Source organism: Paroedura picta, chromosome 3, assembly GCF_049243985.1.
Source record: "Paroedura picta isolate Pp20150507F chromosome 3, Ppicta_v3.0, whole genome shotgun sequence".
In the NCBI taxonomy this organism is placed as follows: Eukaryota; Metazoa; Chordata; class Lepidosauria; order Squamata; family Gekkonidae; genus Paroedura; species Paroedura picta.
In genome coordinates, this window is record NC_135371.1 from 134700022 (window position 1) to 134717814 (window position 17793).

The 17793-nt window shown below is 44.3% G+C and overlaps 1 protein-coding gene across 1 annotated transcript in view; it reads left to right on the plus strand.

The window, feature by feature from the left end:
• The window catches only part of FASN (fatty acid synthase), a 77510-nt gene that overhangs the window by 34099 nt on the left and 25618 nt on the right, over positions 1-17793 (plus strand). The window contains exons 9-16 of the mRNA XM_077328025.1: positions 1616-2075; positions 2418-2605; positions 3305-3494; positions 8696-8790; positions 10575-10709; positions 10997-11200; positions 15644-15759; positions 16729-16904. Of these exons, the coding sequence (XP_077184140.1) occupies positions 1616-2075; positions 2418-2605; positions 3305-3494; positions 8696-8790; positions 10575-10709; positions 10997-11200; positions 15644-15759; positions 16729-16904 (1564 nt within the window). The remainder of the gene's footprint in view (positions 1-1615; positions 2076-2417; positions 2606-3304; positions 3495-8695; positions 8791-10574; positions 10710-10996; positions 11201-15643; positions 15760-16728; positions 16905-17793) is intronic.

Consider the following 17793-nt stretch of genomic DNA (forward strand, 5'->3'; position numbering starts at 1 on the left):
ACAAAACAGATCGCACATGTTTGGACCAACAGGGGTCTTCCTCAGTCGTCAAATTATTGTGTGAAATGCTCTCTTGTATAAGAACAAAATCTAAAGGCTTGCTGGGTGGCAAAGAAAAATCCTGAAAAAACGAATTTTTAAGACATGTTTGAATGAGTATGTATTTTTAAAGGGAAGTCTAATTTAATATATTTTATTTATTTATTTTATATATATTTGATTTTCACAAATATGGTGGTAACTTACTGTTCAGTGTAGCTCTAACTAGTGTTTCTAAAGTTTCTGGTTTGGAGCCCATCTTCTAAAATATTTATTATCTGAGGCCACCACTCTGTAAAGAAAATGAAAATAAAATTATACAATTCAAAAATGAAAAATGCCCATATTTCAAACAGAATATCTCCATATATACCTCAGCTTTTACCTAACTATATCAAGAGTACATTTCCATGTGTGTCAGAAAAAGCTTTGTCATTGCAAGGGGGAGGGGACTTTTTATGCTTACCTGCTAGGCTGGTGTAATACAGCTGTTATTGCATCAGCAATTTTCTATAAGCTAGTGTTGAAGTCTAGTGAAGTAATGTTTGTGAGGGGGGGAAGGGGAGAAAAGAAACAACAGAGATGAACCGCTACATCAAACTTCCATACAGATAGTTTAAAATGTAATTCTCCAGTCCATTAAAATGCAAACTTCCAGTCCCCACAATAATCCAGGGAGACTGGATGAATGAGCAGCAGCTGCTGCCTAATTTAATCTTAAACGTTTGGCAATACATTGTATTTTGTATTAATTTTAATTTATTTTACTATTGAAACCCAGATTTTATTAAATGACTGAATTTTTAAGCATTATGGTTTTCGGTTTGGTCAATAACTGTAATAATAAAACTTGTCACGACTTGTCAATGGAGGGGCACGTATACCCAGAGAGGGCAGCCCGATCCCTGTAGACCAGAGAAAGTAATAAAAGAGGGAATGTCGGTAAAACGCGTACCAGTCAGGATTTTGAAAAGTGTTTAGGTAGTTGCTGCCTTAAGATGCTGCTCTTGCTCCAGTTAAAACATCTGCTCTTTCCAATATGTGAGCAGGGCACAATGTTTTAAAAGCTACAAGGACCAGAAAATGCCAGGAAAAACAGGTAGTAAATGGAAGGAAAGATAATGCTGGTTGGATCACTGCATATATAATAAATAAATATCCTAATGTTGCTCCTGAACTATCCAGTGTCATAACAATTGTGGTTCCTGGTGACACAGTGAAATTTAGCAGAGTCAAAGATGTGGTTTCATGAATGGGGTTATGATGGGAATTCTTATACCAAATCCCCAGTTGAGTTAATTATCCTGAGATACTCTGTAGATAACATCTACATACTTATTTCCTGTGAAGGAATATAAGTTTGAGTGATGAAACGTTACTCAAGGAGAGCAGAATAGTTAGGAAACCTATTCCATATCATATATGAGTAAAACAAATTGTGAAGCTTGGCCATTGCTGAAGATTCCTCTTCAGAATCCTAATGATTTTCTTCAAAAGTGAGCCACTTTCTAACTTGTGCAAAAATCATGCAAATAGCATCAGTCAGTAAAATATTCTCTTCCCCCCCCCCCCCAAGGTTGTTCTCTCTTTAGAACATGGACTGTGGGCACCAAACATTCACTACAATACTCCAAATCCAGATATTCCTGCCTTACAAGATGGCCGCATTGAAGTAGTTACTAAGCCGACCCCAGTAAAAGGTCAATATGTTGGAATCAATTCTTTTGGCTTTGGTGGCTCAAATGCCCATATCATCTTGAGCCCCAACAAGAAGAAATGTCCCCCTTGGGAGACGTGCAGTTTGCCTCGATTGGTCCAATTTTGTGGAAGGACTGAAGAAGCAGTAGAAAGATTAATAGAGGAGACCATGAAACAGCAACAACATGCTGCATTTCTGAGCATGCTCAATGATATATCAGGAATACCTACATCGTCTATGCCTTACAGAGGCTACACTTTGATTGGCAGTGAGAGTGATGTGAAGGAGATTCAGATGGCCCAGTCCACAGGAAGACCTCTGTGGTATATCTGCTCAGGTAATTATATCCAAATCCGAAACAGAGACTTAGTTTCCTATATAAGACTTGACATCTGAGTTCAGACATCTCTTTGTTTTCCTACATTAGATGACGTTAGTTGCATAAGTCTTTGTTTAATGCAGATTTGAGTCTGTGTAAATTAAATTTCATTATAGTCACTTGGATACAACACACGTATGCCACCAAAAATGTGAAGTAATAATTCTCAATAGCTGGACGCATAACATGCCTCTTAGATCTGAATTTTGGAATGTTGCTTCAAATTCAATCAAATTCAATCTCCGTCTTCTACATGTGATAGTAACACTATTAGTTTTCTCTGCTTGCTGAATCCGATAGGTATGGGCACACAATGGAAAGGAATGGGCCTTAGCCTGATGAAGCTTGATCTCTTCCACCAGTCCATCTTGCGTTCAGATGAGGCTCTGAAAGACACAGGTCTGAAGGTGTCTGACTTACTCCTGTCCGCTGATGAGAATACCTTTAATGAAGCTGTTAATGCATTTGTTGGGCTTGCTGCTATTCAGGTGAGAATGAAATACTTTCCCCCCTGTTTTGACTCACATTAAGACTTTTGAGGAGTGATGTTTTTTTTTACTCATAATCCACTAATTCATGGCTCACCGTACTGAGATTATATTTAGGACTCTGATGATTTCCATTCCTAAGGGTCACTGGAAACTGGCCCCAATTTATGATTGAAAGGTTTTATTTTATTGAGTCAGTGGTGAAGATGGAGACAGAAGCATTTTCAATGCATCCAAATTACTTTTCTAAGATGTCCTGTCTTTCCACCCATGGTTCTGCTGGTAATAAAAGAGGGTTGGCATGGGGAGTCAAGAATGACATTATTTCAGAACAAGAATAGGGAATGTTGCCATGAGTGAGTGTGTACGATAGGCCTTTGGTGTAGCTTCAGATAGTCAGCCAGACAGGGAACAATGATAATAGAGAAACTTCCCATTTCAACATTAGGCATTCAAGAAGAAGTTGACGGAGAGATGAAGTATGAATTAAAGTAAGTGATAAACTATTAGGAAAAAGAGTTGCCGTGAGATAGGTTTATACTATTAGGAAGCCCTGCTATTAAGTTTAGTATTCCTTCAGGAAATATCTCTAGTATTCCTTCAGGAAACATCACACTGTGAAGGCACCAGCCGAAACAGAATAGTGCACACTGTTGCTTCATGTAATGAAAACTCAGCAACACATTTTTTGCTCTCCAGATAGCACAGATTGACCTGTTAAAGGCTATGGGTTTGCAGCCAGACGGGATTGTTGGCCACTCAGTTGGAGAACTTGCATGTGGCTATGCAGATAACTCCTTAAGTCATGAAGAGGCCATTCTTGCAGCCTACTGGAGAGGGCGGTGCATCAAGGAGGCCAAACTACCACCAGGAGGCATGGCTGCTGTCGGTAAGAACCAAGGAGTCCTCCTCTCTCCCTCTCTCTGTCCCTGCTTTCTACTATATTACTAAATGTTTAATCAAAAGTACTCATATCCATTTATCTGATGTGGAATGGAGGAGCAGGGATAACATGACTAAATAAGTGTAAAACTTTGCGGAAATTCAAGAGGAAAAAATCCACATTGTGCCAATAAGGTTTGGGTACTGGGTAAAGTTTGGGAACTTTGACAGATGATTAACCAGCTCTCAAAGAAATAACTTGCTTTCTGCAATCCCATTAGGTCATACTTGAAAGCAGTCAAAAAGGTCTCTGGGGCCTAATCACTTCTAGCCCTTACCCACCCACACCTGCTTCCATAGTATGGAAAATCACCAGCAAATCACTGAACTCATGGATTGCTGTGTAACACCAATGTATTGCCTAATGATTTGTCCTTTTTACTACTGAAATTATAGCAAATATTAACACATAATGCAAATCGAACAGGTCTCTAGTTCTAGTCATTATCATTTAAGAGTAATTGTGTACGGTCTCTCAGAAGCTTATCGGAGTCTCTGAAGAACACAAACAGTTGAACGAGTTTGTGGAGAAAAGGGTAGCTGTGTACTTTACAGATGAGGTAGTGCTTTTCTGAGACATTGATTGGTACAAGTGACAGATCTGGGCCTAGTATCAGACTTCAGCTGCTACCTTGGCCATCAATTTTCTCTCTAACCTTTTTGCAAATTGACTGCTCAGCAATGAAATAAGAATATGGGTGACCAGAATATTCTGACAATGGTTGAGATTACAAATAATAGCAATAATGCGTGGATTCTAACTTAGACATCATTCTGTGAGTGGAAAAGTACTTCTGCTTATCTGAGAACAGTTTCCCACTGCAGCCCCCTATTAATCATGGGGGCCTCGAGCTTCTTGAGCAAATTCTTTTAATGGGAGGACAGGAACCTTCAGCGAGAGAGGGGAAGCAGCAACAGTCTGTTCCATGAATAGAGGTTGATTTGTGATCCACCAGATTGTGGGGGCTAAAGCAGCATTTAGTCCATCACTTGTAGGGTCAGTTTATTTTCACGGATGACATATCACAGAGAATAAGGACCACTGTTTTAAAAAACTAGAACTGTGGATGGGCAGTGGTTGAAAGAGATTTGAAAGAGGCATCTCTTGCTGTGATAATATATTTTTATTTGTATCCCTCCTTTCCATATTGCTCAGGGCAGGTAACAACATTAAAAGCAACATACAAGGTTAAAAAGTCAAACATTTACAGTCTAACAATGCCCCCCCCTAACTAAAATTCCCAAATGGGCGGAGGGGGGGGGGCTTAGCAAGGAGCTGATCTTCCATCTACTCCTTCCCCCAGTATGAGGGGCCAGCCTTTCTTAGTGGATGTTATTTCAGGCCTTGACCATAAGCCTGGTGGAATAGCTCTATCTTATAGGCCCTGTGGAACTGATTTAAGACGCATAGGGCCCTGATCTTTCCTGGAAGTATTTCACCAGGCTGGGGCCAAAGCTCTGACCTTGTTCAAGGCAAGTTTCATCTCTGTTGGGCTGGGGACCCTGAGCAGATGTTGATCCAAAGATTTTAGTGCTCTTGGGGCATACCTAGCCCTGTAGGTATGCTGGTCTCGGACTGGTTAGGGCTTTAAAGATTACCACCAGCACCTTGAATTTGATCCAGTCTACAATCTGGAGCCAATGCAGCTGGGAAGGCAATGGTGCTTTATGTGTTCTCCATTGAGTCCCTGTCAAGACTCGTGCAGCTGCATTGTGAACCAGTTGGAATTTCTATGTAGAGTGAGTTGCAGAAGTCTAATCTAGAGGTGATTGTTTCATGGATCACTCTGGCTAGGTCTGGCTCCAAGAAATAAGGTACAAGCTGCCTCACTTGGCACAGCTGAAAAAATGCCAGGCAGGCTGTCTTTGTGATTTGGGCCTCTGTTGGTAAAGAGGCGTCCTAAATAATTGACAGTAGGTACCAGTGTTAAAGAGCCTCTTGTGGCGCAGAGTGGTAATGCAGCAGACATGCAGTCTGAAAGCTCTGCCCATGAGGTTGGGAGTTCAATCCCAACAGCCGGCTCAGGGTTGACTCAGCCTTCCATCCTTCCGAGGTCGGTAAAATGAGTACCCAGCCTGCTGGTGGGTAAATGGTAATGACTGGGGAAGGCACTGGCAAACCACCCCGTATTGAGTCTGTCAAGAAAACGCTAGAGGGCGTCACCCCAAGGGTCAGACATGACCTGGTGCTTGCACAGGGGATATCTTTACCTTTACCAGTGTTAACTGCAACCCATCAAGTGTTGAGAGCTCTATCACCTGTTTTTTCTGTGTGCTGGCCCAGCCAGAGAACCTCCACATTGGCCAGATTCAACTTCAGCCAACTCGGTTTGAGTTAATCCACCACAGTCCCTAGGCACCTGGCCAGGTTGTCTGGGGATGTTAACAGATGCTTGTCCTTTAACAAAGATGTAATCTGCATACTGATGACAATTCAGCCCAAATCTTTGGATCAGCTTGATGAGGGGTCTCATATAGATATTAAATAGCATTGGGGAAAGAGTGGCTCCCTGTGGGACCTCACAATTCAAGGTCCCATGCTGGGATATATTTTCCCCTACTGCTACCCCCTGTCCCTGATTTTGGAGAAAGGATTCCAGCCATTTCAAGGTTGTGTCTATAACTCCTGTCTCAGCTAGGTGGTGGGTCAGTAGTTTGTGGTCGACTGTGTTGAATGCCCCTATTGGATCTTGTCAGAGTAGCAGCATCAACCCACCTAGATCCAGCTTCTTCTGGAGATCATCTGTCAAGGCAACCAGAGCTGACTGCACTCCATGGCCAGGTTGGAATCTGGACTGAAAGGGGTCAAGCACTGAAATTTCTTCCAAGAATCCCTGGAATCATCTTGCCACCGCCCATTCAATCACCTTACTCAGGAACGCTAGGCACAAAACTGAGCAGTAATTGGCCAGGTCGGCTGGATACAGCTTTTGTTTTTTCGATAAAGGTCGCCCCACTTTCAGCCTCTCAAGGAATGTCCCTGAAGTCAGGAACAAGTTGATAATGTCCTGGAGAGGGCCCCAGTTCTCCTCACCACTGGCTTTAATCAACCATGAAGGGCAGTGGTCAAGAGAGCATGTGGTTGGCTGGACCGCTGTCAGGGCCTGTCTACTTCAGCCAAGGGCAGCGGACTAGAGTGGTCCAACTAGTTCACATTCTGCATCATACCTGGTGAGAAAGTCCTGGCAGAGCAACAAGATTTTCTCTGCAAAAATAGCTCACAAAAGCCTCACAGCTAAAATCCAGTTTCAGACTTTAGGACGATCCCAAGGATGTCAATGATCTAATTGTTTTAAATAATGCCAGGTGTGAGCTCGCAGAGGCAATGGCAGTCGCATAGAATTCCTTAGTGATTTTCACTGCCATCTTATAAGCATTCATAAGCATCTTATAAGATGTTCTTGATTCTTCATCATAGGTTTTTCCGCCAGACTCACTCTAGCCATCTCATCTCCTGTTTCTACTTGTGCAACTTTGGAGTATACCAAGGAGCTTGCTTTAGACGGGAGATGAGAGGGTATGGGGGAACAGTTTAATCAGTGGCTTCAGAGAGTCAGGCATGCCAATCTTCCACCAGCTCATCGACTGAGTTCCCAGAGGGCTTCAGATCCCACAGAGCATTCTGGAATCCAATTGAAGTCAGTTTTCTCTGCATGGACATTGAAGTCCCACAGAATATAGGGAATTGCACAACCTACTTCCAGGAAGTTCGACAGGGCATCTGCTGGTGCGTTAGGTGATCAGTACACCAAGCAGATGGCCAAATTCTCCCCTGTGCCTCATACACGACCCACACATCCAATTCCCGAGATCTTTGGGATGAGAAGCACCTAGAAGGAAAAAGATTCTTGGACCAGCATTGCCGCCACCAACCTCTTGTCTGAGATTGATAAAGGTCTGAAACTCTTGATGGGGCCAGTTGTCTTAGGGTAACTGTCTCACCCACCTGCATCCAGGTTTCTGTCAAGCAAGCCAGGCCTATATCTTGCCCTGTAAGAAAATCTTGCAGGGTTGAGATCTTATTATTTATGGACCTAGTGTTGCAACAACACCAATGTTGGAGAGAGGATATTCTTCCTAAACCCACCACTAGCATCTCTTGGGATGGGATGAAGGTTCGTACAAGCCTTACCATATCTCATACTCCTTCGTCTTTGTCACTGACTCCTCCCACCACCATAATTTTCTTGTTACTGGAAACCCCAACCCTTCACTGGCCCCACCACACTCCATCACTCTTCATTTGTTCCACCCCCTCACTTCTGCCCAGTACCTTATCACAATTCCCCCCTCCTCCCCTAGTACAGTACAAATAATCCTAACAGTAGTACCCTAATGGTAGTACACTGAATATCTAACATTAAAGTAGCCTTTCTGCCTGATTATCTCACACTAGGTGAGAACTCTCAGGTCGCCTGTGGATTATGGCTAACCTTACAAAACCTTTTTTATTGGATAAGACTACTTATTTTAGACCCATATTCTTTCATAGAGGGGTTGGAGACAAGTTTGTTGACCAGCTAGGTGGCCAATAGATGTTTACTGCTTCAAGTGAGATGTCAGCTCCCTGTCCTCTCCAATGACAGTTGTGGGTCAGTAGGGGCAGAGGCTGTCAATCAGCTGAGCTAGGAGGACCGTGTTCCTAGGTCTTCCACCACTAGTGCTTTTAGAAGTCAGTCCAGATGGTCCAATTTTTGCCCTTTAATCAATCAGTTCCAGTTGGTACAGCTTGTCTACTCCGGTCTCCCAGGGCCAACAACAGGAAAAGGTCACTTATTGGCTTCCAATGGAAGTCCCATTCACAAGATGTCGTTCTGTCCCATACAAGTGGAGAGCCCCAAATCACCTCAGTCCAGCAACACACACCAGACAAGCAAAGGCCTCAAGCTGGCAGAGTGAAACTGGGATCCCTGAACACCTCTCGGCAGGAGTCATTGCGTGTGCCTCAGGTCTGTGTGGCAGAGGCAGAATTCCAAGCTGCACATCCACATGATCTGTTATTTGCTGAACAAAGGTAGCACTAGAACTGCCCATCAGCCACCGGGAAGACACCAAGCCCAGTGCCACATAATTTATTTTTGATCTCTGGTGAAGCAGGCCTTGGCTGTCTCTGGAACAATACCAAAGCCTGTACCTTCTTTCCTGCAGGTCTAACATGGGAGGAATGCAAGCGCAGTTGCCCTGTGGGAGTGGTGCCTGCTTGTCATAACTCTGAAGACACCGTGACCGTTTCAGGACCTCAGGTGAGAATGCAGTGGGAAGCATTCCTTCTACTGATACGTATTTGTATATCCTCAACACCATAATTTAATATGGGTCGAATCTTAGTAGTTCAAGAAACGTTGCCTCAGTAAAGGATGTTGAACTGAGATTCATGTCTGTGTGACAGAAGAAAACCAGTCTGACTGGATAATCTCTGGAAAAAAATAAAGGGTAAAAGTAGCATGTGAGTCCTGGAAAGAGTTGCCAGCCCCCAGGTGGGAACTGGAGATCTCACAAAATTACAGCTGATCTCCAAACTACATAAATATCTTTATTGTTTGTTTAAAACGTTGGGAGCTGAACTGCATGGCATTATGCTCTACTGAGGTCCTATAGCTCCATTCTCTCAGGTTCCACCTCCAAATCTCCAGGTATTTCAGAACCTGGTGTTCACAATCCTAGTCCTGCAGCTGGTATATTCCAAGCAAAATGTAAAATTCAGCCTCTACCAGCTGCAGCCCACTTTTCTGTGCCTCATCCCTTGCTCAGATATAAAATATACTAAAGTGGCCATGCTTTCTTGGTGGCTACCTTTATCCATCTCCCAAGCCTTTCTGTCTTCCACATATCCCCTTAGGCAGTGGTCCCCAACCTTTCTGAGGCTGGGGACCGGCAGGGCATCGGGCCGCGACCCCGCGGGCCACGCCCACGCATCGGGCCGCGCCCACGCGGGCCACGCCCGCGCATCGGGCCGCGCCCGCGGGCCATGCCCGCGCATCAGGGCGCGCCCGCGGGCCTCGCCCGCGCGGCCCAGCCCTGATTCCCTCTCCCCGCCCTCCCTCAGTAAGAAGCTTCCCAGGCCGCAAGCTTGCGGCCTGGGAAGTTTTTTACTGGGGGGGGGCGGGGAGAGGGAGCCGCGGTCCGGCACTGGGCCGCGGCCCGCAGGTTGGGGACCACTGCCCTTAGGTATCTATGGTTAGATAAAGTGGAGCAAAATCCTTTTAAGTTTAGAAAAGAGATTGCCATGATAGAGGTTTCTAAAATGATGCATTGGGATATATGGAATGGACAGAGATGGACCACTGGTCTGATCCAGCAGGGTTTGTCTTATAGTCCCATCTGAATGCCCCTGCCTCTAGAGGAAGCATCACTTAATAGTCTTCCTTAAAGCCAAATTCCAGGCAAGCTGGAACTACTGAACATGTCACTCCTTTCTTCTTGCAGTACTGCTATGGTGAGGAGCTGGTGTCTGCATACCAAAGAGCTCCAGCCCCTTGTTACCTTTATGAATGGACTGTTCATGATGACCCTTCATCTCCACCACCTAGTACAATGCAGTTTGTGCCCACAGAAACAGAATGTGATGGCAGTATGCTTATCCCAGTGAAGTCTGGTGATACGAGAAACTTCTGTGTTGAGTGATTGTTGTAGTGGTTAGGAGGGCAGACTTCTAATCTGGTGAGCCGGGTTAGATTCTGCGCTCCCCCACATGCAGCCAGCTGGGTGACCTGGGGCTCGCCACAGCGCTGATAAAGCTGTTCTGACCGAGCAGGAATATCAGGATTCTCTCTGCCTCACCTACCTCACAGGGTGTCTGTTGTGGGGAGAGGAAAGGGAAGGCGACTGTAAGCCACTTTGAAACTCCTTCAGATAGAGAAAAGTGGCATGTAAGAACCAATTCTTCTTCTTCTTATATAGTGGCTACATAGAGGAATGTTACATAGTCTACATGTGACAAAAGTGTGAAGCAGAGTCCTAACTCAGTCAAATCACTGTCCTGCCACAACATCAATTCATGCTTGTTTTCCCCCCTCATTTTTGTTAGGAAGCAGTATCTAAATTTGTATCCAAACTGAAAGCAGAAGGTGTGTTTGCTAAAGAAGTTCTCAGCGCTGGAGTTGCCTTCCACTCATACCACATGGCATCCATTGCACCAGTGCTGCTTAGTGCCCTGAAGAAGGTAATGCTCCTGACCAAAGGTTCACAGCCGAAACTTGTTTTGTTTTTCTGAACAAAGTTAGAGGAAGCTTTATGGATAGAAGTCGGTCCTTTGAAGCCAGTGTGATTGGGTTAAGTCCAACAGTGCCTGCTGTCTGATGTTGGAGTTCTGTAGGTCCCTACTCCTCAGATAACCATCAGCAGGAAATCTTGGGCTGTCAGATTAATAAAGGGGAAAGCTCCCTTGAAGTTTTATGATTTACAGTTCGTTGACTCTCTCTTCTCTCCCCCCCCCGCCCTTCTTTTAAGGTTATTCCAAATCCAAAACCTCGTTCATCCCGCTGGATTAGTACCTCCATCCCTGAATCTCAGTGGCCAAGTGTGCTGGCTCAGAATTCCTCTGCTGAGTACCATGTAAATAACCTTGTGAGCCCCGTCTTGTTCCAAGAAGGCTTGAAGCACATCCCAGACAATGCAGTTGTCGTAGAGATTGCACCACATGCCCTACTACAGGTATGGTCCTTGCTGATTGTCAGAGAGCAGTTAGGATGATAGTGATGCTCCTTCTAGCCCCAACATGACCCTTTTCTCTCCCCTACTTAACTTGGTCAGACCCCAGCTGGAGTACTGTGTGCAGTACTGGAGGCCTCATTTCAAAAAGGATGTGGAAAAATTGAGAGGATGCAGAGAAGAATGACAAGGATGATCTAGGGCTTGGCGATCCAGTTCTATGAGGAAAAGTTGAGGGACTTGGGAATGTTCAGCCTAGAGAAGAGGAGGTTGAGAGGGGATATGATTGCTGCCTTTAAGTATGTGAAATGGTTGTCACTTAGAGCAGGGCAGGGAAAGGTTCCTGTTGGCAGCAGAGGATAGGACCCTCAGTAAGGGGTTTAAACTACATGTAGAACAGTACAGGCTAGATTTCAGGATTAAAAATTCACAGTCTTCAGTAGCTCAGCAGTAGCATCAGTTGCCTAAGGAGTTGGTGAGCTCCCCCTCACGGTCTGTCTTCAAGCAGTGGCTGGGCAAAGACTTATCCTGGATGTTTCAGGCTGATCCAGCACTAAGCAGGGAGGTGGACTAGATGGCCTGCATGGCCCCTTCCAACTCTATTATTCTTATTCTATTTTGTTTGGTTAGTGCTCCTAAATAACACACATGGACTTAGGTTTGTCAGGTAGTGCCCTTGCCGTAGGAATATCTGGCAGCCCTGTATTCCCTATATCTTTTCTTCATGCTCTTAGTAATCATCAAAACAAATACATATGATATGCATGTACCATGCTCCTAAATTTATATAAACTGGGGCAGGTCTACTGATAGAGAAATAATAATCAGGTGAACAAGTAAACATAATATGTGGGAAGAGTGTGGCAGGGAGGAGAAACTGAAGCAGTGACACTTGGGTCATGATCTTATCAGGTGTCATTAAATGACTGGGTCAGTCTGGGAGATTTCCTGTGCTTTGTCAGGAAGTAGTGGGTTGGTGGATCTATACTTTAAGGACTTACAACATTGACCCTAATTAGCTATTTCATTGCTAAATATACATGTCTATAGGCTAATTTATTTCGAAAGCATATGCTTCCTCTCCTGAGACTTTCCTCTCCAGAGACACACTGACAACATAGGACGTTCTGAGTTAGCCTCCATTCTGTAAAAAAATGAGTAATGCTGGGCTATGTGATACAATCTTCTTTCTCTGTTGTTTCAATTAAATAAGTCTTTTCTCATAATGGCTGCATTCAGGCTACAGTTTAACTCCAGTTGAACATGAATACTACTTTTTGCTTTGCTTGTCATTACTCCTCTCTTTGTACTTACAGATAGATTCAAAATTGCTATTTAATCTAGAGTCTGATTACCATAATGTCTGGATACAGATGCATGATAAATTGGAGGGTTTTTTGTAACTCACACAAGCTGTGATAACTAAGCTGGAATTAAAACAAGGTTTTGAATCCTGACCAATGTTGAGTGAACAAATTCCAGTGTGCAAGGCTGCCCACGGTGGTAAATTGGAGTTGGCTAAAACTGTGTTGATTCAGATGCTATGGAAATGAGGAGTACCGCAAATGTCGTAACGGGGTGCACAGCAGCAACCTGGGTTTGCACCCAATCAACTTTAATTATGCTTTATCATGACATCTGAATTTTGGCAAAGAGATTAATAACAACCTTGCAAACAACCATTAGAAATACCTTGCAATTTAAGTCAGCTCCTCACATACTGTAGACTAGGTAGACTTGAACTCAGTTGTGGCCTCAAGAAGTGAAGTAAAATTCAGTATTATCTGGAAAATGACAAATTAAAAATTACCCTACATTAGCTCTTAGAAAGAAGCTGAAGAAGTGACTTGATTCCAGTAAGCCATTTTCATGGAGACATGATACCAATTAAGGTCTTGTTTACTGAGCCTAGCAAAGAACAGTATACGCAGAACCAGTCAATAGAAGCTTAAAAAGCAACTTTCTTAGAAACAAGGCATATTTAACTGTGAACGTGAGTTGGTTATCTTTTTGTTTTATCCAGTTTTCAATGCAAGACAAAACATCCTAAGCATCCCACTAGCTGTATATTGTTTAACTAGTAAAAAAGCCCACTGCAGTCAAAATGCAGTGGGCGCTAGGAGGGCAAGCCATGAGGGCGGCGGGGCTCTGTGGGCTGGCTTGGCAAGGGTGGGTTTGTGCTGTGGGGCCGGGGGCTCATGGCCTACCTGGAGTGCGGTAGGCTGGCAGGCCGTGGTGGAGGGCGGCGGCACCGGCGCTGGGGGCTCCTGAAGCATGTTGCTGGTAGCGGAGCTCCCGAGGCGTCCTCCGGAGGGCGGCAGTGGCTGGGCGGGGCGAGGGGGCGATGTCCCGTTGCAACGGCGCATCCAGCGGTGACTGAAGAGGCGATGGGGCTCTGACGCTCTGGAGACGGGCAGGCCGAGTTCCACAATGGCGGCCGCCGCAGCACCGGCAACAGCTGCTCGGAACAGCGACGAGCGAGTGCGGCGACACGGGCCCTGCACGGCGACCGCGGCCCCGCCGCGGCCTGGCGCCGGCTCGGCCGGTCTCCTTTTGGCCGGGAAGAAATCCACGCCACTGGTCAGGAAGATCGGGCCGAGGCGTCCTCCGTTGGGCAGCGGTGGCTGGCCAGGCCGAGGGGGCGATGTCGCTTGGCGGCGGCGCCTCCGGGGTCGACTCAGGTGGCGGGTAGGGAGCCCCCGGCAGCCGCGCTCCGTGCGACTGCCGGGGGTTCCCTCGGGTGGCGGCCTGACGCGGGTTCCCTCAGGCGGCGGCCTGACGCGGCGAGAGGCGCTTTGCGCCTCTTGCCGCGTCAGGTCGGGAGCAACTGCGAGCCGCGCTATGCGTGGCTCGCAGTTGCTGGGGCTGGGAATCAGAGGGACCAATCGGCAGGCGCAAAGCGCCTGCCGATTGGTCCCTCTGATTGTCTGTCATGAGGAAGGGTCCAATCCGGACCCTTCCTCATCCCAGACACATCCTGCCCCAGAACGCCTTACTCCTTTATTTAGTCCGTGGCGCCCGCGGCGCCACAGGCGGTGTACAGATGACTTTGATGCTCTTTAATGTTGGGAATAATTATTTTTGGGGGTGCCTTATGAATAGTCAAATCAAGCATTTTAGTAGTGCTTGCTCACAATTTCCATTGCACAGAGAGCAGATTTAGAATAAGCAAATCTTAAACTTTAACACTGAAAATGGATGCTTCAGATCTATTACCTACCTACGTATACATGCGCACATGCACACACACACACACACACACATATATATGCTTCAGATTACATTTACTGCTGGAGGATTTCTCGTTAGTCCAAGAGCCAGAGAACTACTCTTTTTGGGCACTTGGGAAATTTGAATACTGACACAATGATTCCCTATGCTAGGGTCACTATAGTATAAAAGGTGCTATAGAACTTTTCTTGTAACCTTCTTCCAGGACCTGCCCATTTGCTGAAGAAGGCTGGGGGGACCTTTTCCTAGAAACTCTACCCACTAAAATATCCTCCTACCATATCCATCTGGGCAACAGAGCCGACCCTTTTCACAATTCCAAAGGTGAACACAGACTCACGAAGATTGGGGACACCTGACCTACGTAATGGACTCTAAACATGAAATCTGAAAAGACAGCCTTCTCAACTAAAGTTAAGGCTGGTTCTTCCTAAATGGATTATGAGAAAAAACTTTTTGCCACTAATTTCATGTTCTCCCCACTGCTGCCAATACCTGGCATTATTCTAAAGAAAGCAACAAAGCTACCTAACTCTATGAAAACATTACATCCCCATAAAGAACATGCCTCTAATGTACTAGAGGACCCAGAGGACCCTGCTCTCATTAGGCAGAGTGTTTCACTAGACCAGGCCAATTTAATTTCTTTAGGGTCAGGCATCCTGAGCAAGTTCTTCTTTCTCAAACTTAACATTCCTTGGGGGACCTAGTGAGAGACATTTGGAGCAGAAGAGCCATGAACAGAAGAGGAGGATAGTTAACACTTTCCCTGTTATTTTTCCACTCTGTCCCCAGGCCCCAGATGTTTATCATGTCTAGGAGACTAATTCCACCCTCTGCACTAGTGATTTCTGCCTTTAACAAAGACAAATGATAAGTGATTTTATCAGGCAGAGGAGATAACTGGTCAATTAAATTGTATTATTAGAATTGTTTGTGATTTAGTGAAAGAGCAATGAAAATATACAAAAAAGTCTTATTCTTCTCTTGGAAGCCTTCTTGTGCTGGGGTGTACGTCAGTTTTTGTGAATTTGGCTTTCTTGCTATGGCAAATGTAGAGTGTGTGACTTTTCCTAGCATGATTTTTTGCTAGTCATGTTGTTAAAGCCTCTGACATCTTGCCAGAAAAACAGTAGGCAGCCTTTGCTGAGAGTCCAGTTTATACAAAGAAATGTGCTGACTTGTTTTGATAACTTTTGAATTCCACATAACTAGGCAATCCTGAGGAGAGCTTTGAAATCAACTTGCACCATTCTACCGTTGATGAAGAGGGACCATAAAAATAACCTCGAGTTCTTCCTAACAAATATTGGAAAAATCCATTTGACAGGGTAAGGAGACTAGCAAAACATAATGAGGAAATAAAATTGTCCGTTAATTTTTTTTTGATTGAACAGACTGAATTATACTTTTAAATGATGATTTTTATTTTATCCATATTGCAATTATATAGACACACCATTGGTCAGGAGGTAGGAGAACCATAGTATTCTGAACATATAACAAAAGAATAAGTTATTTCCATTCACATCTTTTTTAAAAAGTGTGTTGGCTTCAGATTCATAATGTGATATTCAGCTGTGCAATTTACACTGTATAAAAAGCAAGAACTGTGATGCTGAAGATTCTTCTGCTGCCTCAAAGGATAAAGAAACCAGTCAGTTTATTGCATGTAGCCAAAGGCCATTGCAAACATACAAACAAGCAATCAGTCATCTCAGCGACTAGGCAAACTATGCCATTTCAATATACAGTATAAAATCTCTAATATCTATTACATAGAATTTAACCAAAGCAAATAAAAACCAAGTCTCACAAATCTATTCCAAATTTCCATTGCAGCTAACGCAAATAAAACTACACTATAAATTACACAAGTGTCCAGAACTGACAATAGCAAGCATAATAATCTCAGGCTCGGTGTACCCTTTGTACTTAACAAGAAGCTTTACCAGAAATATGAATCTCAGCTCTGAATAAAGGGGACAATGGAGTATATAATGAAGTACATCTTCTACAATTGGTTCTCCATAAAGGCAGGTCTTTGTTTCAACTGGTTCCTGTGCATATCTACCTTCCAAGTAGACTGTCAGCATAGTCTGGCAACATAGGGCAGTAAAAGCCTTTCTAGAATTAGGGCTACTAATGTAGACAGTATTATGTGTTTTTGAGGGTCAGAGATTAAAATTTCAAAAAGGGGGGGTGTCCCATGCTGGCTCTCGACTGTGGCTCTGCAACCAATGAACTGGCACTGATTATTTGGTATGATCAGATTTGTTGCTTTTCCCTCCTGTCTTCAGAATAAATGTCTTTCCAAACAATCTGCATCCACCTATGGAATGTCCTGCCCCTGTGGGAACTCCACTTATCTCTCCTTACATCCTGTGGGACCACAGTCAATCATGGGATGTCCCAAAAGCTGAGGACTTCCCTACAAGCACTGGGGGATCTGGAGCAGCAACTATCTACAACATTGGTATGTACTGTAGCTCTTATGCACAGATGTATCTGAAATGTACATTTTGCATTTATTTCTGGAGAGAAAACATGAATCTATACAGTTTGTGCTGCCCTAGACAGTGAGCAAAACTAATAGGGCACGGGAGGGAAGCTGCTTTCTTTGATAGACTTGCTACACTAAAACCTAAGACCCAAAGCGATTGTCTGCTTTGATCTTAAGAGACAACTTTCAGTTAATTTGGCTAAAAACTGTGAAGCCCAAACTTATCACAGTTCGGCTTTATGGAACTTACACCAAGATCAAACTAAATCCATAATTAAACAAAGGGCCAAGGACATTAGTCGGCAGAGTGTTCTAGCCAAAACACCAGAGTTTCTATGTCCAGACAGGATCCGATACAAGTTTGTTCCAGCCCCATATCTGTCAGACCTAGAACTTAACACCCATAGAAGGGCCTTCGCCCAAGCGAGATGCTCAGCTCTACCTACAGCTGTGTTGGAGGGGCATTAGAAAAAAAAAAAAACCCTTGCTCAGCGACTCTGTCCTTGTGCCAGCAGGTGGATAGAGTCAGACGAACACGTGCTTCTGTTCTGCCCCATTTATGATACCATCAGATGTAATTTTATTCAACCAATTTTGAACACCTACCCAAGATCTTCCCCAAAGGAGAAAGTCAAGGTGCTGCTTCAATATGAAGACAGGCAAATAACTCTCTGCGCAGCTAAATTTTGCACTGCTGCCATGAAATTGCGTACTATGTATGTGGATCACAAAATTTCTCTCTAATCCAATTTCAAAAGTGCAAAGAGCCATTTGTCACTGGCAACTTAAACTATGTTTTAAATATTGAATGTAACATCTTAAAGTTTTTATGTTGTCAGATCTTTTAAAATTTTTATAGTAC